Raw genomic sequence first — 27,571 nt, 5'->3', positions numbered from 1 at the left:
TGGTAATTTGGATTCTTTACTTCTTCAGAAAGCCATATTCATCATTTCTATCATCTGAGTCTACTTTCAATACGGGAAGGAAAATAAAAACAAATTTCATCCAAATAAAGCAAAGAGTTATGTATTTGCTTACATAACTGAAAACACATTTACAACAGAGACACACATCAAGAAAACACAGATAACAGACCTGGCTTTCAGAGTAGTTTTGTTTTCTGATTTTTGTTGAATTTGTCAGTCACAGTTCTAGAAGGATGTTACAAACCTAGAATTCTTCTGAGCTCTTAACCTTTCATTTTTTCCTCTTTTCTACTTCTTTGTTTGTTAAAATCTTATCCAATTTAAAACCAAATCAAGTTGATCTAAACCAGTCTTCTCTCCCCCAAAGCAAAACCTCCCACGCTATCTGTGTCATCAACACAATTTCACATGAACATGCATGCTTTGTACACTTTTCTTTCCTCTTCAAATTCAAAGCATCTAGGAAATGGTCTACTAGAAGCTAGCAAAATTTTGAGAAGACATATGAACAAGTTCTGGGAGTAGGGCTAAAAGTGAATCTTCCAGGGATATGCTGCAGACCACTCTCTATAATACTACAGGTTTTATGCCTTTCACTTTCTCTTCACTTTGGCAGAATAAAAACATTCACTTTATAAACAGTGCATTGCTATCATGAAATAACAAACTGCTATAGAAAATGTGGTTTTGAGCTAAATACTTGTTGCCTTTACAGAGTCTAACCAGGGGGAACTTCTAGAAATCACAGACTAGAACTGCATCTGCCATAAATAAGAAAATACTGGTGAAACCTGACTCTGTATTCTAGTTCATGGACTCAAAGTCAAGCTGAAAAATAGTCATCATTTTTAAGAACTGCATTTATCTGATGACAAAAATTGACACTTTTTGCTTTGCTGTTTCTTTTTTTTTTTTTTTGCCTTGTTTAAATTCTTCTCGTAACAGTCAGGAAGTCCTTCTCTGAGAGGGAATGTGGACTAACTTTGAGTCTGTAGCTAACACCTCACAGAGAGGCGTGAAGTTCCCAGCAAAAGCATTTGTTCATTTCTGGAAGTCTTACAAGAAGGTAAACCTTAACACAAAACACAACCTACTAACATGCTGGGCTCATATGAAGGGAAGCTTGAACAGAAAATAGAATTCCCTCTGTGTTTATTCTGCTTTTACATTTCTGTTCTCTGGCATACTTACACATAAAGGCAAGCAGTAAGCCACTACTAACACTGTGGAAAATAAAGCTGAGCTAAGAAGGGTAGGAGGGTAGGGAAAATGTTAGTAAACAAAACAAAAAGATAAAATAAAATCCATATATTGAAAAATGCTGTCTAGCTTATCCAACCATGGTGAAAGGACTGACTGTGAAACTCATGCTGAGAAGACTGATAGGAGAGATTCTCATCTACATGAGGGCTGATCAGCTCAGTTCTTACAAGAGTCACTGGGACTTGATGGTGCAAAGGGTAAAAGAACATATCCTCCTTGCTCACTCCATTTGGTCTATACTGTCAAATTAAGTTCTACACTGCTGTTTGACCTCAAAATGTTTGCTTACAGAAAGACTGAATCTATTCTTAAGACTGATTGATAACTTATTTGTCTTAGTACTATTTACTGGCAATAAAGTCCACAGACTGATTAAATGCTTCATCAGAAAGTTATCTGTACCTTGATGACTGCTTGAAACTTGATACTTCTGGGTTGCACAGAGCAAACTTTTTTTATTTAAAGATATCTATCAGGCAAATGGAAGCTGCCTTTCAGGAGGCTCTTTGGTAAGCAGAGTGCAGGAGGAGTTTTCTGTATAAATCTGGATAACGCTTGTGCTGTTTTCTCTTTCCCAATGATTCCTTCTTAAAAGGATCTCCTGTCCCAGGAGATTAATCACTTGTACTTGACCTGGGCCATCACTGAATAAACGGACATGAGGATGATCTTCTCACTTTCTACTTGAACTACGCTAATTTAATTTGTAATTGGTTCAGTCCTATACTTTCCACAAAACAGTAAGTGAAACAGTCAGTCAATAGGTAAAATAAAAGAGCTCCAAGATTAACACCTGATAATGTGAAAGGCAGAAGGCTGCAAAGAAACTTTCTTCCTGTAGCTCTTTGGGGACCCTGAGACAGAGAGAATAACAGACTGTTGTTTTTTGCTTGCTTTTTTTTTTCTGTAACAAGGCTCTAAATAACAGGAGAATATGATGATGTTTCTGCTCCACGTAGCTGTAGTGTATGTGCAAATAGAACTGCAGATTAAAAAAACAAAAACAAAAAAAAAAAAAACACACAACCCTATCTCTAACAAAGCAGTTACTCAGTTGGGGCCTTTAGGTGACATTTCAAACCACTAGCGACCATGGAGAATCCAAAGGAAATAGAAGATAAAAAGCTTATAACAAGCTTGTTGTTCCATAGAAGGGTTCTGTAGATACCATCAGGCTCTACTGGCAACAAAAAGAGCTAACAAAGTGAAAGATAAGACTGATGTACCAGCGTAACAAGCCTGTTATTCCATGGAGAGATACTCTTTCAGGTTATACTCTAGATCAGGAAAGACAAACTAGGGTGGTTTGCAGTTTCAGCAGAAATCCACTTTGCATCAGTACAGCTTTTCTACCTGACTGCATTTTTAATACAGAGGTATACAGAACAATTAAGCAATTTTTTGTTGCTGTTGTCGCTTTAAAAGTTTGAGTTTATTTTATAAGTTGCTTATTATGTTTCTCAATTAGAAATTTAAAACTGAGTGAACTGTCTGCAAGGATGAAGAATAAACAAACAGCATGTTTGATCCAGCGGTTTTAGTAAAAAACCTGGCTTCTATCCATCCTTCCATTTGTGTGGGCCTCAATGGTTTAAGATAAAACACGACTACGTTGAGAAAGTTTTGAAACAGAGAGAAAAAAGTTGTCAAGGAGGACTAATAAAGAAAGGCTGCGCCAATCTAATGAAGTATACTGGAACTTGGGAAGTACCTGAACTGAATGCTAATAGCAGGAAGGAGAGAGAAACCCAGACTGGGAAATAGCAGAACAGAAAACTTCCTTCAGGAATGCACAGCAAAGGAGAAAGAGTATAGCAAATCTTTCTACTGAAACCTCTTGGTTACTGCTGCTGAAGGCCAAACTTATAAGTGCTGCAGTGAAAATGAGCCAAGCAAGAGGGACTGAGAGCAGCAATCAGACTGCTCAGCTTTTATATTTCTAAAGGTTTTTGTATTATACCCATTCAGTCCATCAATCAGAACTTTATTAAGCCACGAAAGAGATGTTAGATCAATGACTGTATTGGAAACACTCTGATTGACAGGTTGATGATGGAACAATTCCAACCTCCATACATTATTAAACACGTACTAATGCTGCTCTTTCAAAGCTGCCCATACTGACTCTCTTCTCTCTGTATAGTACCTTTTCCAATAGTAGACCTAATTGTAGATTAATATTACATAGGAAAAGTGAGACTTACAGTAATAAATAATAATAAACTAGTACACAAAAGAAAAATTTCAAGGTTAAAACAGGTTGCATTATGCCCCTGGGCATTACATTTTCATTTTAGTACAATTGCAGGAGCTATGGTTGGATTGTCAGCCTTAATCAGAATATTCAGTTATCACGTTTTTGCTATAATCTCGACATAATTTAAGTTTAGCTATTCTTTACATATTTGCCCACAGCCAGTCCACCAGTATAAGTCTGCACTTTTTAGTGAAGAGGTATACATGAAAAATGCATATAAATAAGGCAGAAATTGCCCCTCTGGCACTTTTCTGTGCTTAACTCCAGATTTCAAGCAGTTATCAATAGGTGATAAGAGCAATATGCAAACTGTATTTCACTGGTGGAAATTAATCTGATTTTCATAATGGTAGAAAATAATTATGTTCTTGGTGGATAAAGCATAAAGCACAGTAACTGGGAGATGTATGGAATTCTCTCATGGCATGTGAATGTGGAGTTGCCATGAACTGCAGTCCATTATTTCTCCTTCCTCCTCTGCCCTATACCATTCTTTGGGCTGGTACACCTGCTGCAGATGTGTGTTTTTATGATGTGATAGTGAGACCAGGTAGAGATGACCTGCAGTTTTTCACTTGGTCTGACATCTTGATAGCTGAATGCATCCCCCTGGTTGTGCTTGGTACAGAAGCAAGATGTGATTTTACTTAGACAGTACAATAAAAGATAAAAATAGATGGGATAAAAATGTTAAAACAGATAATAAAATAAATATGTAATCTTTGGGGTTTTAAAGAGTAAAAAAATTTCCTCTTCATGACAAATGGTTTCCTAACAAAATTACTTGTGAGTTTTGGGGCCAGTGAGAGAAGCTTCCCATAGCACAGGGCTATGAGTGAGACTGTAGGAAAACTATTCTGTTTTAGCTGATGAAATGATTGTTCCCTTCTTTAAGTTAGCAGCTCAATCAGCATTTAGAAATATCCACAGTGGTTGATGTAGAAAAAAATCAAGTGAAGGAGGAACAAAGGCGACCGTGGATTCCTATGGGGTTCAAAACTGGAATCCAGTTTTTGGTGTCATGGTTGGAAGTGACAGAGGCTGTTCTTGCTCAGGTTATCTCCTAGCCAAAGGGATAAAGAGTGCTCCTCTGTGAAGGGCTCTGCAATGGCTGGAACCTCCAACCAACTTTAATCTTTCAGAGAACAGCAAAGGCCAGAATAATTCCCAGAAAGTATGAGGCATGCAAAGGCTGTTACAATATTTCTCCTGCTTACTCATCAGAGAATAGATTTTCTGTTGAAACAATGTTTTAGAAACCCAGCATTCATCCTGAACCAGGCAAGTTCAGAACTGGGTTTGAAGTCAATTCTCACTTGAGTGACCATGGAGGCTTGTTTTGGCTGCAAAATATGATAGGTTAATTAGCAAAATGTATTTTCTAAGGAAGTAAATGAATTAAAACCTTTCAATAGAAACTGCTTTGCATACTATAGGCTTTTCAATTAAATTGGGACAGAGTTAAAGCCAATACTGAGCAAAACTGTTTGTGACTTTTGGGCTTGTTGGAAAAAAATCTGGATTATTTCTTGAATGATAGCTGGTGGGTCTTTATGGTGCCCTGTAGAACACTTCTAAAGGATAAAATTCAAAAGTATGTTCATAACAAAAATGTATAGTTTATGCCTTACGTCTTCCATAAAACATAGTCCTGCTGAGGTACAGTGGATTTTTTTGAACTTGGCTCATTTTTTCATGGCTCCGTACTCTCACTGTTCCTCTCTCTGGACTGCAATGAAGTGAAAATATCTCTAAATAAATCATATCTCTAAATAGGTTGCTTTTTTTTTTTTTTTTTTTTTTTTTTTTTTTTTTTGACTGGGCCATGTTAATAAGATAAAATTTCAAGTCAGGATGAATACATTCAACAAAACTGCCATTGGTAGCCCAAATCCTGAAGTTATCCTTTGAATTCCTCTCAGGAAGAATTCCTGAATTGCTTCATGATTATGTTGCTTGCATGAGATCTTTGAATGAACGTGGTGCTGCTGGTTTTTATACCACAGAGAAATCCTCTATGCAATAAAACGGGGTGTCATTTGAGATTTATGAATAACCCGTGGATATTTTAACACCTATCAATCACTTACTCTTTCCTGAAGTTTTCCATAAAAGAGTTATAAGTTTTAAAGACAGTAAACATAAACCTATATGGTATCCTTTAATGTATATTTCAAGAAGTTATAAGGGAATGTTGTGACCTTGAAAGACAGGACTGTGCAAAGAGCTAGGAACAGGAAACAAAGATTTTATTTATGTTTAGTTGCAGTACAATATCTCTAGGATCTCTTTATCAACCATTAAACTACCTGTGTTTTTCAGAGTCCCTTCCCTCTCTTTCCAAATAAGAAATATCAACATTTGCAATGGATTTGTTACTATAAATATAGTGACAGTGTTTTCAAGTCTGAAGGGAACATTAACTTGGAATTCCCTAGTTTGTATTGACAGTGTGAGAAAACAATCAGGAGACTTAATGTCTGTACAGGTCGTGGAAATGAAAATGACAAACAGAAGGAGAAATTCATAGCATCTTCCCAGCAGCACTATTGGACTTTGTTTTCCATTTCCTTACCATGGTAATTACACATGCAGAAATTCTCACTAGTCAGAGTATTTCCTACAATTTCATCTGTTCATAGGGGAAAAATGTTGATAATAACTTTTAGATGTAATTCTCTCCTCTTTAGACTACTGAATGAAATATTTTGAATAATAGGAATAAAAAATGATCCATCATATTCAAGATTCCTCAGAAGTAAATACAGAAGTCTCGGATCTCAACAGAGATTTTTAAAAAAGATGGAAAATATACTGGAGTTAGAATTTAATTCCAACAGATAAGACAAAGGAAAAAAGGGAGAGGGAGCAGGGGAAGAGCTAGAAAGGAAATGGAAGATAAAAGTTAATACTACAGTGTGGTAAACATCTTTGTTAGGATGTAGCTTTATTCTGTACCTTCTTCAATTAAACATACAACAAACAAACAAACAAACCATGAAAACACTTGGAAAACTGTTCCTGCAAATTAGCATCAGATAGAATAGAACGGAATATGATAGCAGATGGGATGGGATGGAATGGGACAAGAAGGGACAGCACAGGATAGGATAGAACAGCTGGAGAGGACCTCCAAACACCATCTAGTCCAACCACCTGACCTCTTCAAGGCTAATCAAAAGCTAAAGCATTGTTCAAATGCCTCTTAGCACAGACAGGCACAATACACCTTCAGGAAAACTATTCCAGAGTCTGACCACCCTCGTGGTAAAGACATTTTTTCTAATGTTCAACGTGACCCTCTGCTGATGAAGCTTTGTGCTGCTCCTGCATGCTGTTCCCAGGTAGCAGAGTTCTGCACCTCTCAAGTATCCTCAGCCTCACCCCATAGAATACACCTTCCAGCCTGGCTCCCAGCTTTGTTTCTCTTGTCTGGACACTTTCAGGGATCTTAAAGTTCTTCTTATAGTGTGGAGCCCAGAAGTGCATGCCACACCACTGCTATACATAGAGAGAGAATAATTTATTTTTGCTGACTGGTAACGATGCATTTAATGTCACCCCGTAGTGTGGATTGTCCTCTTTACTTCCATACACACTGCTGGCTCATGCTGAGACTGATGTCACCAGCACCTCCAGGTCTCTTTCTGCTGAGCTTCTCTCCAGCCAATCACCTCTCAGACTGCACCTGTGCCTGGTGTTACCCCCTTTGAGGGGCAGCACCTAGCATTTTCCTTTGTTGAACTGTGTGCTGTTGCCGATTGCCCAAAGAATCAGCCTATCTAGATCCCTCTAGAAGGCTCCACATCCTTAAAAGAAGCCAAGAGCACCTCTCAATTTAGTATTGTCAGCAAATTTGGTGGGGGTGCCTTCAACTCCTGCATCCAGATCTACGATTAAAATTTTGAAAAGGACTGGCCCTTGAATTGAGCCATGGGGAATGCCACTAGTGACTGTCTGCCAGTCAGATGTAGCCCTTTGACTAGAAATGCGTTGAAACAGAAGTAACAATTCTGAAGTGCAAAACGAATCTTTCACATAGTTGTAACACACGAATTGTGCTTAAAGACATACAATGTTTATGCCTGTGTTTTTGTGAAATATATATACATGCAACGTGCACACATTCTCATAGCAAATCACAATAGGCTCTGAGTAGACTGTCAGTATTACTAAAATACTTTAACAAACTTTCAGAGTTTAATACTTTTTATTAGGACCATTTTTTGCTTTTCTATGACTCTAGGGGAGTTAATTGAATCTGACTTAGACAGCTTAAAGAGAAAATAACCATTGAAATATTCATGCTTAAATATAATTTACTGGAAACATAGCTGACCTTGACCCAAAATCACATTTCAGAGCCTGAAGCAAACTATGTATTGCTGTCTGCTATGGGTTAAGAGTGAGTGCTGGATCCTATCACAAAGCCAGAACTTCCATTTTCCATCTATATAAAATCTAGATGTGCAAACAAACAATTTTGCATTAAATAACAAATTGCTAGAGGAGTACTTCTCATATTCACATAAGAATTAATATGGATGACTCCTGCTAAGTAGAGAAAGCATTGTTGACATACTCTTTTACTACATGTACTACTTTGTCCATTCTGTTCCCTATGACTGTGATTGTGTAATGGCTGTAGAACAGTATCTTTAGACGTGTTACAATGAGGTAGCAATATGAGATATTGTTTGTGTAGAACACCACATCTGGATCGTGATGAAAGGAACACTGACATGCACACACAAATAGAGCCTGAAATCTCTGGGCATAGGGAAAACAAACAAACAAAAAGCATATACAAAACAAAGCACAGTACTATTTAACTGCTAAAAGTTAAAGTACTGAAAAGCCAGGAGCAAGAAAAGATCTTGAGAGATTCAGTAATCAATAAACATTTTGCAAACAGAAAGTAAATATTAAAAACTATGATCTTACCGTTCCTGTTGTGCCCAAGGAAAGGTGGTTCATCTGTTGGGTCAGTGGGCCCATCATGCTTGCTGGCTGCATTGACATAGTGTGGTCCATTGTTGGTGTTATCACAGCACCCTAAAAACAAATATTATAAATATTATTTACACTTCAACATTTCCTATTATTATTATTATTATTATTAAAAAAAAAAAAAAAAGCAAGCAAGCATTCTCTTAGTATGTAAATCTGGATGAGAACTTGACATGAATCTTAAAAGAGACTAATATATCTGTCAGAGGAAATATGTTTTGTTTCTATTGACAGCCAAGCTACATACATATATTATTTGCACTGCTAATGAGGCCATTTTATGTCAGTTCCAATTACATATCATTTTTTACTTCATTACTTCTGGCAAAAAAATGCATATGTTCTTTCTATGATGAATGCTACTGTACTTTGCAAAATGCCTGTCATTTATATATTTCCACATTCTATTCAGAACAATCTCACAGACAGAATACATATGTCCCCAATTTTCTCTGACTTCTAGAACCTCCAGTCTCTGAGATCTTCAACCTATTATGGTAATTGTCTTGGATTTTCCAGTCTCAATTAAGAATCCTTGCTCATGACATTTCATAGCTGATTAAGTAAGACTAGCTATTGACAATGAGTGTGGCAGTGACACCCACTTAAAACACACATGCAGCACTGAAAAGCATTTTTCTTCTCTGCATGAAAAACAAACACATTAATAACAAACAGCACATACACTAAAGCAAGAAAAAGACTTCAAACAAAAATGAAACAAAAGGCATGCCAGAGCTTTGGAGAGAGTGTCATTTGTATTCCTCATTTTTTGCTCTCCCGCTCCACATATTGGTGAACTCATGCCTTAGTGAAGAGCTGATACTCTTCTGTGCAACAGTATAGAATGCTATTTCCTGTGTTAGTTAGAAAACATCCACCAGAAACAGTCATTTTCACTTTCTTTTCCAGATAGAGAAACACAGAGGTATTTTTAGTTATTTCTTCACATTTAATTGCTCTACTATGTGTGTATTTTTTTTGTGAACACAAGGACTCACAATATTTTATCTGGTAAAAAGCATGGGAAAAGGTGAATTAATCTGTTTTTCACAAGAATGAAAGTTGATTTGTTGTTGCTGTTGTTTCAGATTACTGATAAAATCCACCTTTAATTTGGAATCTAAAATAGCCTAGTTCCAAAAAACCACAGCACACTTGTTGAGTAGATATCTCACATTTATGTAGACCCATCTGACTGCCATGACAAGGACCAGACTTGAACATAGAACTTTCAAATTTTCAGTTACAAATAAGAAATAAACAAAAAGAAAAAATGCTGGGGAAGTGACAACTGCTGTTTTTTTTCTCATCTTCCAATGATATTCTGTCTGCGCACATCCTATCTGAGGAGCTGAAATTTTGCAGTTTATGGGAACTCATTGCATGCATTCAATGATGAAGAGGAGGTAGACTTAACTTGGTCAGTCCTCTTTGTAATACATCAATGTACAAAATACATACACACTTGTCTCATGTCACATGCTAGATTACGCTTCTCATACTGACAACAGTCGCTAGAGAAATCTGGCAAATTACTGAAAACAGCCTCCATGGAATATCAGTCATGATTCCAAATAAATACTTCCAGAACAAAGCAGTCAGTGTGCAAGTATCAAACCTGCAGCACTTACAAGCACTTTTGTGACTTTTTTGGTCATATTAACTTGTACTAGATTACAGTAATTACAGTAAGCTAGCCCATGGATTAACTTACATTAATGAGCTACCAGAGTGCTAATCCCTGTTACCATGAACCCTTGAAAATCTAGACAGTCAAAGTAGGGTTATTAAATAATTTAAAATACTCTTCTTTCTTACTTACACATCACTCTTCTTTTTCATGCTGCTCCTCTCTTTTTGTTGAAAAATCTACTCATTTTCCTGAAAGTCTGAAATCGACTCTGCAGGACATACACTTGCTTAGCCCATTCTGCACTCACTGCATTGTGCATTCAGTGTACAAGTCTACTTAAAGTAGCATCATGCCCAAGGAAAGAAATGAGCAAAATTCAGCAGTCTGGGATACCAGAGATGCACTTGTAGAGAAACACAGATCCAGACACTGTCCTGGGGACTTGAACATTCACCTGCTCTTTGATTACAGTAAGAAATCATGAACACTGCTCAGAATGACTCACATCACAAACCAACATTTTTCACTGTACCAAACTGTAAATGCATAAACCAAATTTGTCAGCTGTAAACTAGTTCTTAGTTCCCTTTCCAAGCAGTTTTCTTCTGCTACTTAGAGATGGACAATTGCCTCGGAGGTTTCAGCACAGATCACATTGTGAAGTGTAATGGGATAAGCAGAAAGTCACTCCGCACCCTCCTGCAGCCCAATACTGCAATTAATTTAGGATGTCCAAAGCCTTAATATACCTAGCATTCTTCTTAGAGATGTTTATTACAAAGGAATGTTCGGAGAAACTATCTGTGATTACAGATGTGACAGAGCGATAGCTATTTCTGTGTATAAATTCAGAAACCTACAGCTGAAGAAAGGACAGTGAAGAAAGTCTTGTGATTTAGTGCAGCAAATGCAAGGACCAGACACACAGTTGAAAAATCTGATACCAAATGTCTTTCTTTGAGCAAGCAAGACAGTTTTGCAAACAAATTCTTCACAGAAATATGGACTGGAGAGAAAATATGTTAAGGAGAAAAAACTACTCATGCAAACTATACATATTATGTTAAATAGAGAATGCATATATTCTGATCTCTAAATATACACAATTTAATGTTAGGAAAAGAAGCTGAGAAAAAAAATAAACAATGAATCTTTCATGAACAAGCTTAATGTGTTTGAAGCTGACAGTTACCTAGAGCAGAGAATTATATGCATTTCCCAGTCTATTAATTCAACAGAGTTTGTGGAATCCTCTTGTGATCATGTAGGGAAAAAATTATACTTCATTAAGGAAATATCGTCTGGTTGTTAGGGTGACGGCCAGTCTCCAGACCATTTTGTAATACATGCTGTCACGTCCATCCATATTCAACTTATTTATCTGAGGAAGACAATGATGTCTTGCAACAGACATTACCCTCACATTAAAAATAATTTGATTCTTTTCAGTTCATAACCGGCATTTGCTGATAAAAGTCCACTTGGCAACTGGCAAAGGTTGCAGCAACACCTTCATCTGCTTGTATGTCTGAGTTTACTGATGTTGTAAGCTTTATAGAGAGACATGTTAGCATGGCATGATGCTACTGAAGGCCATGCTTAATTGAAAAAGCAGTAGAAGAAATTATGATGAAATTTTTGCCACTGTCTTTGCCAAAACAAGTTACTGTCCTGCCAGTTACTGAGGTCTGCTCTTCTGCATCAAAATGATTCGATTTTTCATAATTCCTGCAAGAAACTGGTTGCTATAATGTCATTCAAATTTGGCAAGATAATCTTGGCATATGAATCGTCAGACAATTCTGTCAGTGTTATCCTGGCTTTAAAAGAAATGAACAGGTCAACATGCAAAGAACCAGTGACACAGAAGAAAATCTATGATTTTTTTCAGTACTGCCATAAACCAAAGATAATTTCATTGATATTTAGACCTAATTGAAAGACCTTGCTGTTTTAAAATGCTCTGAGCTCTGTGGACAAAACTTTCATAAAAGAAAGTCAATGTATTTATTTCAAGGTATCACCCAGTTAATCATTTGCAGAGAAAGATGCCCAGTTTTAACAACTACAAACACTGTGCTTTTCCCATATGGCAACAAACTGAAACCATGGGAAGAAAACTAAATACAACCTGTTTATTAAATTAAATAAACAATCCTCAAGTAATTGCCAATACCAAAAGACACAGTTAGAAATGAAGTTTATGTTGGTGCAATGACACATGCCACTTTATGAGCCTTGAAGGGTGGGAAAGTGACATCAGACATAAAAAGTATATTAGCAGGCTTTAGGAAGATAGAGTTCACTAGTTGAGTGATGCACTTGGGGGCCAGTGGGAGGAAGGATTAGTTAGTCCCAGCTTTTTAGATAATGAACTGTATTAAAGGCTTCTCTTTTATTCTTCTGTTCTCATACTGATATTGGATTTAAGGCACAAATACCAGCCAGCTGAATAAATAGTTTCTAAAGCTTGTGATAAGCATCTGCCTATTTTAAAATTTACTTTTTTCTTTTTTTTTAGGAAGTTTTAACAAATTAAACACTTAAAAATTTTACCTTGTAAATACTGGACAATGTGAAGCCAAAAAGCAGTACAGCAGAAAACCTACTTATCAGAGTTTTTTTAGAGACACAGTGTGAGTCATATAAGCACCAGGTCATTCCATCTGAATCTTATTACCATTCCACCATGTGAATGTCTTTATGTTATCAAGAACATGCTGTTTCTTGGGATTTTATTAAACTGAGTGAAAGGATGACTTTCTTCATACTTATCAGGCAAGACTTGTCTATCAAGAATTAATATGAAAAATCCAACATACTTTTTTTTTATTTTCTTCCACATAAACATACTCCCTCTGCATACAGAATAAATGGCAGACATATCTCTACTGGTTTACTGTTCTGTCTAGACTGACTTCTCTCATCTCCTTTGGCAGCATCTTATATACAGCAGGAAAGAGTCCCCTTGACAGGGCACTGATCTTGGTGAAATGCTCTGAGCTGACTGTTCACTGGTCAGGCTTTCATGGCTATAGCTGGGAGACTAAAGGTAGCTGTGAAAAACCACCCTGCCCTTAATTGTCCCCTTTGCAAGGGATACTTGTTGATATGTCACAAATACCTACCACACTTTAAAATCAAAGAAAACATATTTCTACACTTTTCTCTCTTTCTCAATGAAAAGTTACCTTGGCATTTCCTGCCTAATCTGAGATTTAATAGTTATATGAATATGGTGAGGAAGATCAGCTAATAATCTTAAGATTTGATTTCATTTCATTACTCTGTTGAATTTAAAATCTCACTAAAAGTGGGGAAAAACAACCAGGAAGCCCAAATACTGCACTGAATTCAAAACAACTTGAACTTTGCAATGGGCAAACATTGGTACAGACCTTTAACTCTGAGTCCTGTTTCTGTAGCAAGTATTAAACCACAGCCTTGTACTACAATATTTCTGATTTCGGGTATATATTCAAATTCTCATCTGATATCATCATCACATCTTATTTAAAGCTCTAGAAAACATACAAGTGAGCTTTCTCATCCTTATTTTCCCTGCATATTCAAGAACTTTCTTCTTATGTGTCACAGGTTCAGAAGAGTTACTTTCCAGAAGTAACATAATTTAGTGCAGTAAATAAAGAGCAATGGTAACCCTTTCATACGTTCCATCTTTCCTACATCAACAGCCAATATTCTCTATTGTTTTTTCCCCACTCTTTTCCTGTGGTTAACTATATGTCCCATCTCTTAGCTTGAAACATAGTTTTTCAGAATATATAGATATTAACCTACATATACAGATGCAGGAAAAAAGCTATATGCACAAATAAAGCAATACTAGCAACTGTATTGGTATTGGAACTTCATCAAGAAATATCCCTGTAATATTATGTCAGTAGTCAATGCTTCTGCCCAAGTAGAAAAAACGTAACTTTCACACAATATAGCTGTCTGCTATTCCAAAACAACTTAAAAATATAAAGTAGAAATAGTGTTTATGTTGCAAGCAAACAGTTCCCCATTTCATTTCAGGCCTAAAGTGACTTTTACAGGGAGATTTCAATTTTTCCACCCAAAATAAGATCTCAGGAGGAAAGGCCATTTTACAAAAGGACAATGAAGAATATTCCCATAATTCCTATAATGTTTATGAAAGAAAAATATACTTCATTGACTCTGAAGCACAGTTTGATAGCCCTGTGCTATACCTTTGCTCTTGCCATCTACATGTGTAGACTAGACCACAAGCCCATATGCTCCATTTAGACTGCAAAGGAAATAGTTGTACTTCATCCTCTTCTCCAACTTGCCACAGTAACAAAAGAAAGAAACCATTAGTATTTGCCTGTAAAAATGTGTGCAATTTCCCTGGGGTCTGCTAACTTGAAGGGGCCACTGCAGTAAGGACATGACCTGTCACAGTCAGCATTTGAGACCACAGAAAGACAGCTCTTGCCTCCTCTTCCAGTCCACTCTAGAGGGGACCAAGAAATCATATTTCTTTTGTTTTCTTTCTACCCTTCAGTTTACAAGTGCACTTGGATGTGCTCTGGCTTCATATGTCCGTGCAATAGTGCTTTTACTCTTTCAAGAACAGCCATAGCAAACAAAAACATCCTCAGAATGCTCACATGAGGCTTAGCTTCTCCAGCTGATAGAGGAAGCACAGTGGCTGTGATTTACCATAACCACTGAAACATACAGAACAAATCTTCTCCATTCCCTCCCTCTATCAGATTTCACAAAAATAACCATCATTTCATTCCATGTCAAAATAAGTACAGATTTCAAAACCTCAACATTATTAGTGGAAACAAATCTTTATTTCCTGCACAGAATTCTTGATGTATATCTCATTTGTGTGTGACACATGCTAAAACGTTATGCTTGGCAATTCCACTCTGTTTATGCTCCAAAGCATATTTTCTGATGTGGACTAATTCCTTCATCCACTGTTTTCCAGAAGCTGACATAAAATCCTAATAAAGGGAATCAGGAGTCTCTTTGCTCTAAACTAGATTTTCTCAGGATCAGAATGGAGTTTCTACTACTGATGTGAAAAGTAAAAAATATTTCCTCTGCAAACCATTCTGCTCTGTTCTATTCCTTCATGACTACAGACATATGTGAAAACTGACTTGATGGCAGCTCTTAGTTCTATCAAGGTACAAAGCAAAATTTAAAGAACTGCACCATTAAAACATGAGTTAGCATCAGCATCCTTAATTTTCCCTTTCCTGCCCTACTGGGTTCAAATCAAACTTTCAAAAAGGATTCTATATTTGCATCCTCAATAGTCTAATCTTTTATCTTTATAATTATAATAGTATATGGAAATAAAAAAGGATATTGCTATTTTTATTACACTCACTAAGGCTATTGGACAAGTTATTTTGACACTTTTTTTTTTCAACAAGCAAATAAATTTTTTGATGTGGTAGCACCTTGGTCTTCTCTGGGACTCAAGACTTCTGGGCAAGGTGAGGCAGCCCTCCCTGTCTGTGTGTTTTCATGAAGTCATGATAAGGGACATTTGATCACACCAAATGTCTGTGGCACTGTACTATTGATATCTGCTTTTCCAGGCAAGATTTAGTACACAAGTCATTTGCCAGGCACCGAGACTGGCTAACTAGGTTTGCAGAGGAAATATCTGTGATATTTCTTCTACATGCATTTCTAGCCTCACTACTGCAACGGCCATTGACAGAACAGCAACTGTGATCTCTAACAGATGTGCTATGTTTCATATCCTGCCTGAAACCAGGAGGGATTTGCTCCACGTGAGCTGCAATTCAGCTGCTGTGCTAGAAGATTCACTTATTTGAAGGACAAACACTGACACTGGGAACGACAGAAAATCCGAGGAACTGGCTAATAACACAAGATAAAAAACAAAAAACATCGTTTATTACCATGTTGGTAATATAGCCCCATGTATCCACCAGAGGTAAGATGGAAAAATGACATCCTACGCAACCAGAAACAGAGGAAAATAGTATGGCTGTGTAGGGTGTTAAGTCCACAGCACTAGAAGGACCTGATTAGAATCACAATCACTCTTACATGAAAATGTCTGAAATGTCTTCAGCTTTCAGAAGAACAAGGCAGTAGTATTCGATGAAGCACTGAGCAGGTGTGCCACTGTGGCTGACAGCAGAGTGCTCCTCTATGAGCTCCCTGATTCCTGAGAAGATAATAGTCAAGGGAGAAGTAGGTATCAGAGTGTCTCCCTGAAGCTCCAAGAACAGACGGGTTCTTGCAATTCAGAATTTACTATTGATGATCAAAACAAATGAGAATGAGCTCATGGTTCTCACACAGTTGTTCATGGATTGTATGTTGGTCCTTGTAATGTTGAGCCTGAGATGATTCATGACCAGTTCAGAGCTAACTCTCAAGCTAGGCTGAAATCTGTACCCTCATAGACATGCTGTTGCAGGGGTCATCAGGTTTCCCAAGAATCCAGCAACAGGGGAGGAGAGATCCTGCTGAGGCTCATACTGCTGCATCACTCTGAAGTCCAGATAAAAACCCAACCTCCACCCTCCATAAGACTATGCTGAATAATAATAATACTTATCAGTTGATACATGGAAATCCAGCACTAAGCCACAGATCATGTTACGTAACAATTGGTTCCATTCTGAACTTGTAATGGAGAAATGCTGCTTTACTAGAGAGGACATATACAGAAAATGGTATATCTGTATGTTCAGTTTGATTTGTAATGCCATATGTTAAATTTCAGCAGAAACCTTTCTAGCACAGTTACAAAAATAAAGTTATCCCATCATTGCCTTTCCTCTCATTAAAAAATAAAACAAGAACTTTTCAAACTATAAACACTCTGCCACAGGTCCCCAGCTATATTTCATTTTCTGGATTCTTTGCTATAGTTACCTCTAAAGGAAGGGTATGGGTGAAAGGCACTCCATTCTGCATTGAGATTTGCACTTTGAGTGCTTAAATTTGGGTACCTAGCAGTGCCAGCTTGGGGAGAGAACTCAAACACAAGACTGAGGCATAAACCTTCAACAGTGACTTCTTACTTCATATTCCATCATAAGAAGATGGTGCTACAAAAATGTCCTTACCTAAAAAAACTTTTCCCTAATACACGAGACCAAAAGAAGCCAGTAAAGCTGATGGCAGCAGGCACAGGGAGCAAGCAATCGAAAAGTAACCTCATTTAAATCAGTGTGGTATGACTTATGCAAATGAAATCAAACTCAGGTCCTCACTTTTATGTCAACAGTCAGAAAACAGAAGTATACAGGGGCTGAACAGGTTTTCTAAGTAAAAATGTAATATTTCAAGTCCTCATTTGTTTTAAAGTGCTTCCAGTGAGATCAGGTTGTATACTACAATAAATTTTGAAATGTATAAGTCTCCCTTCTACAAAAGCAGAAGGGAGCAACTCTACATGCTTTACAAACTAAATGACATATAGAGGCCTTGAGTACTAGCTTATTATTAAGGTCCTGGAATGGGTCTGCGTCAAAATCTGAACTTTCCCAGGTTCATGAGTGTTCAGACTTGGGATACAGCTCGGGTCATTACAGTTCCAGGCCCTAAGGGAACACGAGGTTTTGATCATATCCTCAGTTTAAATTAATTAGTAAGAGAAATCATTTAATCTCCCAATTCATACAGTACAGATAATTAATCAAAAATGGTTAGCTTAAATCTACCTTGCTCAAAACTTCATTTATTTTCTTTTCAAGTAAGCAAATAAAATATTGATGGAATGCACTTTAACCAGCCAGGTTAAAAAAAAAAATAAATAATAATAATAATAAAAAAATAATGGACATGAAAAGTTCAAGAAGGATAGAAGGATTTTTTTTTTTTTTTAATTTTTTATTTTTTTGGTTCAGATAAAGTCACTTTTGGGCCAAGATCTTCCTTATAAAGTTTCAGCCTCAAGCACATTTTTACAGCTGAATTATTATCCTTAAAATATGAGTTCATACTGGAAATGCTGGCAGCCCTCTTAACTATTGTATAGCATTGAGCGCAGCTGTAACATGTTAAATATGCTGGAAGTACATGGAGGGAACAGAGTGGCTCAGAGGACTGGTAATAGAACGGGGAGTCTCAATGCTGGGTCACCGGGTTGGGTTGTTGCTGAAGTTTGCTGGGACTGAAAGTCATTATCAAGCTACAGCTGTTCAGTTTTGTCTGTGCATCAGCTACTCACAGAGAGACACTCTTCATCAGAAAAAGATCTCACTGCAACTTGTGATAAAACATTCCCAAGACCAATGAAGGGTGGGGATGCAGGTTAGCACGTATTGCAATGCCTAAAATTACTGAAAGCTTTATCACTACCTCTCTCTACACTGTGGTAATACCTTGCTTGTTATTTGCCTCACATCAAAATTCATTTCAATCCACTTCAAAAGAGTCATCAATTTTGGCAAATGAATGTCGAGACTTCTATATATCCCAGGTTTGGACTACTTGCTTAAGAGCCATTTTCTGTCCATCAATGAAAGAGGCCATCAAAGCAACATGGACAAATTAAGTCTGAGTTTCCTGCTTCAGTTTTCTAATATGAATGGGTTTATTGGAGCAAATTAGGTAAATCTCTTCGGCATACATTTATTTACACTTCCAATTTATTCCTTTTAGGTGAACCACCATTTTCTACGAGTCACTATGTACAGAACAACACAACAACAAAATAAATAAATAAATAAATAAAATCTCAGGTCTTAAGGATTATCAAAGAAAGAACAGGTCAAGAACTGTCAAGGTCTTTTTCTAAACCCTTCTTTCATCCAATGAAAGTCAACTCTTCAGGCTAGAAGGCAGCTGATTGGAAACAGTATACTACCAAACATTGTTTTCTCAGACAGTACTGAACAACTTGCTTCACTGCCAAAGAAAAGTAAGATTGTTGCCCACTTCTGTGGTGAATGCACCAGAGCAAGTCTTTGACCCAAGCTGAATGATCAGCCTTTTGTAGCACAGATTGGGCAGCCACGAGCTCATGAAGACATCTTTTACACAAAGGTAAAAGTGCTTTGGAGTTCAAAAACAAACTATAGTCTGGAGGAAAAAAAGGCCAGCTGGACAGTACACAACCACTGCTGAGATGAACAGTAAATTATTCTGAAAGAGCACTTTGAGGTAGCATAGAATATCCTGTGAATTCAGGTCACATTTGCCACATAATTGTGACCAAAGGAATAAAAAAAATTGGAGCTGTCAAAATGCAGTGTTTCCACCATATTTCAAAATGACATGCCATTTCAGAATTTATCTAAATTCGAAGGAAAAAGAATATCTAAAATTAGTTCAATAGACCAGAAATGAAAACAAAGATTATAGACATTTTGTCTTTGTTCTTCTCTCCCTTTTCCCAGTCCCAAGCTGTCTCCTGGAGTTGAGTCAAAACAACATTTTCTCAACTTTTTCCATGTCACTACCCTCTCCCTCTGCAGATCTTCACTTCAGGACAAGTTTTAGCATTATTATTTGATTCAACCCACAAAGCCAGATTTTATTATTCACAAACTACTATATATGTAATAGCCTTGTCAGTCCTAGCCAGAGGCAAAGGGTAGCCTCAGAGGAAAAGGAAACAAGAAACATCTAAAGGAAGATAAATAGGAGCAAGATGATAGGCAAGTGGGTAATACTCCCATCTTTTCTTGAGAGCTTTGTGGATAGAAAAAAGAGGTCTGTAATTAATTCCAGAGTGATGGAGACTCGAGGGCTGGACTTTTTGCACTGCATGGTTGTGAATCTTCATTCCGTTTGAACCCCCTTCCACCAAAAACCGAACAAGCCCTTGTTTTTTCTTTGACATCAAAAGACACAACATAACTAACAGCAGATGTTCTGATAAACACCAATAGAGACCAACATCTTGGCAGCCATACTTCTGTTCTGCAGTGGCTTTTCCAAGCACAAAGAAAATCCACTTGTGGGACTAAAAAGTACATGAAATGGTTTGTTTGTAGTATTTTCTTTGTGGTATCTTCTTGTACTATTTCTACTATCTAGGAACTGCAGTATCATGAAAGATTCTGTTTTGTGGTGTTTCAGCCTTGTGTGACTGTGAGTGAACAGAAACACAGAAAAGAAATGAATGCACATCCTTGAAACTTGACAAAGACAAATTTTCAGCTATTTACAATATCAGTGGTTAAAACCTCCATAATGCAACAGTAACAGCGAAGTGCAGATTTTAGCTTAGTGAATTTGAACAATTTGGCCTGAAATCCTGTCCCCATTGAAATCAATTAGAGTTTTGTCACTGACTTGAATGCTACCAGAGTTTCACACTGTTTTAATCCTCAGAGATGGAAGCCAAACTCTGCATCACTATGCAGGTATCTAATAGATTTTTATACGACATACAGAATGCAATTAATTAATTATACCAGGCAAGAATGATTCTGCTCGTGTCTTCAGATTTAGATCACAATTCAGTGATTTTTATTTTTAAAAAATCCAATTCTAAATTTTCTGTTACTTTTATTTTCAGCAGTGACTACTATATAGGCAACTGACGGCTGCCTGCAGACTTGTTTAATCAAGAAATAAAATCTTATTCTGTGGCAAGACAGTCATCTTGTCTAGAAGCTGAAGTAATTAATAAAGATAAGGACAACCAACCTGGGAGCAGGAAGGCAGCAAGTCTAATAACAACTTCCAGTATGAAACCGTTTAATAAATACTTGTTATGCACACTGAGAACAATCCTTAGGCTGAAATGTTGCCATAAATTATTCATACAAAAGTTTTGGACAGTAAACAAATTTATGAAGATAATGATCTCTTTGCAATTCATGAACAAAAAAACAGGGGGGAGGGGTCAATCCTCAGAATAAATCTCAGTGTATAAATGCACCAGTTGTAGGCATAAAGTACAGATGCAGAGATTCACTGCAGAAACTGTAAAATAATTGCTGTGTGTTTTCTCCTTCCAGAAAGCCAACTTTGAAGAGCAACTATGATTCAAATGATTTAGCACATAGTCATTTGATCTTCTTGACCAGAGCACTAATCACAAGTTAGGAATCAAAGTCTTCAGATTATAATGGTCAAATTAAACCGGAACTGTGCACAGCATTAGCCTTGGTCTGCACAAAACTAACAGCAAGCAAGCGTGAAACCTTTGTCAATACAGACCACAAAGGCGTTGTTGCAAATTTGGGAAACACTGATGTATGTTTTTGTTTCATGTACTAAAACACCTTGTCTCAATTGAGGATCCATACCAAATAGCTGGGTGGTTTAAAAAGCTGAATGAATTTCACAATGGCAAAGTTTACTTCCAGTACATTTATGTAATGGTCGATGCAACTGATGAAAGAGAAATAAGAATCTGATGAGGAGAAAAAAAAAATGAGACTGGAACCTAGACTCCCCTAGGACAATTTCTTGAGCTTTGTATCCTCTGTACTGACAGACAACATATTTGCTTTCTAGCTAATTACCAACAAGACTAAAATTTTACATCTTTGATGTGCATGAGATCAAAGAATATTAGGAAATAAAAGTAAAATTAACATAATTGTCTTGTACAGCTATAATAAACTATGATGATGTCTACAATGACACTCTGCTCACGAGGAAAGCATAAACTAGAATCAATTGAACTGAACAAAAATCTTCACTTTGCTTCCTCAGCAGCTTCCAGCCTCTCCATCTCTGTACATCCAGAGAAAGATGCATTCTCCCAACAGGCGCGTCTGACACCAAGACCCTTGGGTGCACCTGTTTTATTTGTTGAGTCTCCATAAAAATGTGCTGCCTTCTGCAGACACAGCAGGCCAGCAGCTGGGGGAGAAGTAAAGGACTTCCAGGTCCAAAATCACATATCTCTACTACTTGATCTAAAAAATGTATTTCAATTTATTGATTTTACTACTACAACCCACCTTATGTGCACTCAGACTGGGCAAAAACCCTCTTTGGGAACATACTTTTGTAATGCTCCTATTATGCATATAGAATTTGTTTTTCAACTATCAAATCTGTGTCCTAGTTAGCACGTTTGCTTCAGGAAAAGAAAAAAAAAAAAATGGAGGAAATGGTATTTTAGTATATATTTGCCTCCATTTCATGGCTAAAATACCATGTTAGCAATACTACATTTTCTCTGAACTGTCTACAAGAGCAATACTGATCTGTACCAACAAACGTCTGATTGATCCATCTGACATTTATGCATCTATCATGCACGTTTAGTCCAAAAATATCTAGAATTTCTACTCTCTTATCAGATCAGACATGAGAAAAAACAAAAGGCAGCCAAAAGTAACTGCCTCATAAGGGTAAAATGGAGTAGGAATGTTTGGATCAGTTCTGCTCATTAAGGTGACATGAAAGGTTCGCTTCTGTTTAGAAGCTGTGAGCTACTCCTCTGAGCAAAAACATTTTGAAGGTTTTATTTGTCATCAGGTGGCAGTGACAATGAAAAATGTCTATTGCACTTCAAGACAGCTGGTAATAAACCAGTGTGGGGAACGACTGTCAGAATAACAGTTATTGTACCAATGTAGCTTCTAAGTTTTTATAGCCACTCAGCTGGAATTGTACCATTGTATTAAAAGTGGTTTAGGGTATAAAAAATATTTGGTACAGAAAGACTCTCTTCCACCCCACTGTTGTATCAGGGATCGGTCTAACAGCATTTGGGAAAAGCAGACCTTTTGCTTGATTGAATGTAGGTATTTTTACTGTGTAGTTCTGCTTTAGTTCATGCAAGGGCAAGCCTGAAAACGTTTCCTTGCTGACAACTGCTTCATTCAGCACCCTTGCAATCAGCTCCCAACAAATCGCTGTCTTCAAAGGCACATTGTTTTTGTTTGTTCTCATTGTAACAGATGTTTTGTATCATGTACTTCAACGAACTAATTCATCTGCAGAAGACCGCCTACTCTGGCTGGTGTGCATCCAGCTGTGGAAATAGCTCAAGTGTCATCTGTGGCCACTTTCATTCCATACTTCTGATCTCACAGGATCTCAGTGACCGCATCCAAACCCATAAAAAATAAACAGACCTGAGAACATCCTTTTAAAAAATTTCCAGCGGAGGAGTAATGCTACTCCAGGCAGGAAGCCTTTCTGGAAAGAATGCAACTGATGCTGAAGGAAGATTCACTCCGCTCTGGAAGTCTCCTCCACAACATGCTGTTTTTGTTGTATGAACTACCCAGTCAATATTAAGAAGTGCTGGAGCACTGTCACGTGTGATTTTGATGGAGCTGAGAGCTTCTGACTAACTCAGTGCCGTATCAATTAGCCCAAGCACCAGGCAATCAATCACCACTTCCCTAAATGTACTGAACTCCCATTAAGAGCTGCATATACCACAGGGCCAGTTCATCTCAACACACTGAGCACTTTTATATACTGTGGGTCTACTATAATATATTTCTGAAGTGGAAACAAAATCAATCTGAATTGCTCTGGAGCGGAAGCATATCCCATTTATAGCTGTGCCCCAAGATTAAAATGTATTAGTGGATTAAAAAAAAGCCTGTGTCTGTGAGAAGTCAATTACTGTTTCTTTTAAAGTGACCAAATAAAACATCCAATACTAATAAAGAATAGACTTTCTGAAAATGCCCTTAGAATCAGCTGGGATCACTTTACCACAAGTCAAAACATGTGCAACATGAGCAACCATTCCTTGATTAGCTTCCTTAGAAGAAGGAACAAGTTGTGCTCTGAATTTGTTGAGAAGTTGACCATAGCTTCCCATAGGAAATGAATAGTTCCTGATAAGATGCTGATCGTACACTTCAAGATCAGATCCACTGGGTTTGCTAATTACTTTCAAACCACTTAGTCAAGTCACCCATTAAGAGGAAATGATTCAATTGCAGACCTACTGAACTGAGAAACTAGGTGACCAAAACTCATTGCGGAGCTTGAATTATCCACCTGTATAAGAGGGCTCGCAATACGTCAAACCAAGGAGTTAATTTCAGTTCAGAGAAGCAACTACGGATGCATTTAATTAGGTACCGTGGCAGGATTTTAAATATTGTACAACACCAATTACTGGAATATTTCAGAATCATTTCAAAAACGTTTGAAAACCTTCAGGAAAATTAGAGCCCATCACCAATCCTCAGAACTGATTCATCAGTTTTAGGAAGTTGCATTCCAACTCTGTAGAAAAGATTTTAAAACTTGCTGGCAACTGTCCCATATTTTAAAGATAATGATTCATCTTTTCACTTCTGATCAAGCATACTAGCTTCAGACTTGCCATGCAGATTATAACCATGGTTCAACTGCTCGAAGGTCTAACCAGATCACAGCAAAAGCTCACTGCCTGAAAAGCTCACTGACACAAACAGGATTTGCTATAGTTTACTAAGTCAGAGGTTGGCAAAATGGATTCCCTCACAGGGAAGCCAAACAATCTCACAATAAAGCACACTGACCTATCAGTACTAACTAACCAATGAAATCTAGGGTAAAAATGGGTGCCAATCAGAAAACTCATTTGGGATTTCTTAATCTTCCTCTGCCACACATTCCAGCTTTCTGATTGTTCTGCTCTTGCTTGGCTTGGGTTCTCATTTTGGAACATGTCACATTGACAGACAGCATCCTAGGAAATAGAGAAGACATTTCTAAGAGGGAAACTGCCACATTTGAGCAAAACTATTGTCCTTTAGAACATATAAAAGCAATGCTTATGATGTGCCTAGGACATATACTAGATAATGGAACTGTTAACTTCAAAGAGTTTAATGACTTCTATGTACCCACAAGAATTTCACCGTCACAAAAGAGTTAACATAGCCTCTCCTTGAAGTGAAAAAAAGAATGAATTACTGTGGCATAATAATGGTTTACACATTGCCCAGCTAGGCCAAAAAGATGAAATGAAAGAGCAAGGCACTGTCACACACTACTTGACACAACTACACTCACAACACAGTCTTACTTACTTCTCTATGTTGAGCAAAATGATGAAAGGAGATTCAAAGCTGATTTGAGTACATTGGTATATTGGGTAGACAAGCATGTATAATCATCAAAGAGGTAGCAGCTACAGAGGTGTGTTTTCTCTTTTGTTTCTCTCAGTCTGGTGACAGTTTGGATCATTTTAACTATGGAGCATGGCTAAGCATTGGAGCTCATACTCTTAAAGCCATGACTTACACTACTGATAGCTACCTAGAAAAGAGATTTGAATGGCATGTAAAATGCTGGGAAGATTGACAAATTATAACATCCTAGTTCCTGTAATACTGAGTTCTCTCTGGTTATATCACGCCCAAATTCTCCAAGATCTCTTGTTAAATCTTTGCAATAAGTTAATTTAGCTTACAGCAAAATAATCACCAGAATTCTGAATGGGTGGCAGTTACATACAATATCTTATTTATATTATCCTAGGGGAAACATCTGTGGTTACTATTCACTGAAGTACAAAGCCCAGAAACTCAAAGCTGTGCACAACACCTACAAAGTCCCTGCAAAAGACTTCTCAATGTTAGAGTCAAAGCTGAATTCTCACCAGTGGATAAATAGGTCTTGATTTACCGCTTTGGAAAGTGGAGTCAAGAGGGTAAAAATAGTACAGAGGGACTGTACTAAAACTGTACTTAGACTGTAATAAGAGAGTTGCACCTGCCTCTACCAGGAACACTGGTATAGATTAGAAGTTTGCTATTGCTTCAAAACTGGATACTAAGCCCAAAATCAGTCTTGGTAGCATCAACAATGCCAGACTACCTTTTCAGGACCATGCTGCAGAAAGCACCATGAGAGCAGGGGTAACTGCACAACTCTTTCTCTTCAAATTCTTGTCAGCTCTCTGCTGTTTCTGGGGGAAGAAGTGGCCTGCTGCAGCTTTAGCTATTGTGATGGGTGGCTTTCATTGCTGACTCACATAAAAATCACAGAATCATATGGCTTGAAAGGGACCTTTGGAGATCTTCCAGTCCAACCCCTCTGCAGTAACAGTTTCCTAGAGCAGATTGCATAGTAAAGCATCCAGATGCATTTTGAATATCATCAGAGAAAGAAACTCCACAATCTCTCTGGGCTGCCTGTTCCAGTGCTCTGCAAGCCTCAAAATAATGAATATTTTCCTCATGATCATATGAAATGTCATATGTTCTGGTCTGTGTGCATTGCCCATTGTGCTGTTGCTGAGCACTACTGAAAAGAGCCTGGCCCTACCCATTTGACTCCTGCCCTTTAGATATTTATAAGCATTGATAATTCACCCTTCTCAGTCTTTGTTAGACTGAACAGTCCTCTCAGTCTTTCCTCATGAGGGAGATGCTCCAGGGCTCAAATCACCTTTGTGGATTCTCTCCAGAAGTTCCCTGTCTTTTTTAAACTTTCAAGTCCACGAATGTACACAGTTCTCCACACATGGCCTCACCAGAGCAGAGTAGAGGGGGAGGATCACCTCCCTCAAACTGCTGGCCATGCTCTTTTTAATTCACCCCAGGATATTATTGCTATTCTTGGCCTCAAGGGCACACATGGCCAACCTGTGAGCCACCAAGACATCCATGTGTTTGTTTGAAAAGCTCCTTTCCAGCAAGTCAGCATCTAACCCATACTGATGTGTGCAGTGAACTTAGAGTGAGAGTTAATGAGTTAATGAGGGAACTACAGCTTTGCTACTTTTGCAGACATGAATCGGAGAAAAAGGCTGCTGCATCGATAGGATGAGAGGGAATTGCCTCAAGTTGCACAAGGGGAGGTTCAGGTTGGATAGTAAGAAAAAAAAATATTCTCTGGAAGAGTGGTTAGGCACTGGAATGGACTGCCCTGGAGATGTTTAAGAGCATGTATGTGTGTTAATAAGGAACATGGGTTAGTGGGCAACACTGGTAGTACACTGAAGGTTAGACTAGATGAACTTACAGGTCTTTTCCAACTTTAATGATTCTGTGATATGACTGTCCATCAGAATAAACTCCTGGCAAATGTCCACCCTCTCTTCTTCCTGAAGTAAGACCTGTGACAAGCACCAGGAAACCCTAATTGCCTCAAACGCTTGATTCCCATTCAAAATAAGTACACCAAGAACTAGCTTCTCCTTTCCACAGATGTGACATGGCCTTCCAGCAAGAAGGTATGCCAGTGATGGAGCTCATATAACCATGCTCTTCCTGAAACACTGTCAGCAGTCTCAGCTCACTGCGGCAGGCAAGCCAGCATAGATGGACCAGCTTTACCACAGCATGACTCTCCCACTACCTGCCACCAGGAAATACGCTTCTAGTCTCAGCCGTGTCAGATGCGGGACATCTGCAAAAGTGACGCCCACACTCTTGGCAAGCAGCAGGCCATAGACTAGTAATTTCCAAAGCTGCAAGCAGGAGCTTTTATTGATCGCACTAAAGAGGAAGGCTATCAAGCTGGGA

General features: G+C 37.8%; 1 protein-coding gene across 4 annotated transcripts in view; it reads right to left on the bottom strand.

The window, feature by feature from the left end:
• The window catches only part of RBMS3 (RNA binding motif single stranded interacting protein 3), a 678,871-nt gene that overhangs the window by 25,164 nt on the left and 626,136 nt on the right, over nucleotides 1-27,571 (bottom strand). For all 4 annotated transcript variants that reach the window (XM_072330500.1, XM_072330497.1, XM_072330498.1 and 1 more), the window contains one exon: nucleotides 8,486-8,596. In XM_072330500.1, the coding sequence (XP_072186601.1) occupies nucleotides 8,486-8,596 (111 nt within the window). The remainder of the gene's footprint in view (nucleotides 1-8,485; nucleotides 8,597-27,571) is intronic.

This window comes from Excalfactoria chinensis, chromosome 2, assembly GCF_039878825.1.
Source record: "Excalfactoria chinensis isolate bCotChi1 chromosome 2, bCotChi1.hap2, whole genome shotgun sequence".
Lineage (NCBI taxonomy): Eukaryota > Metazoa > Chordata > Aves > Galliformes > Phasianidae > Excalfactoria > Excalfactoria chinensis.
The sequence above is the reverse complement of the archived record's forward strand: the minus strand, read 5'-3'. Positions and strand labels throughout refer to the sequence as shown.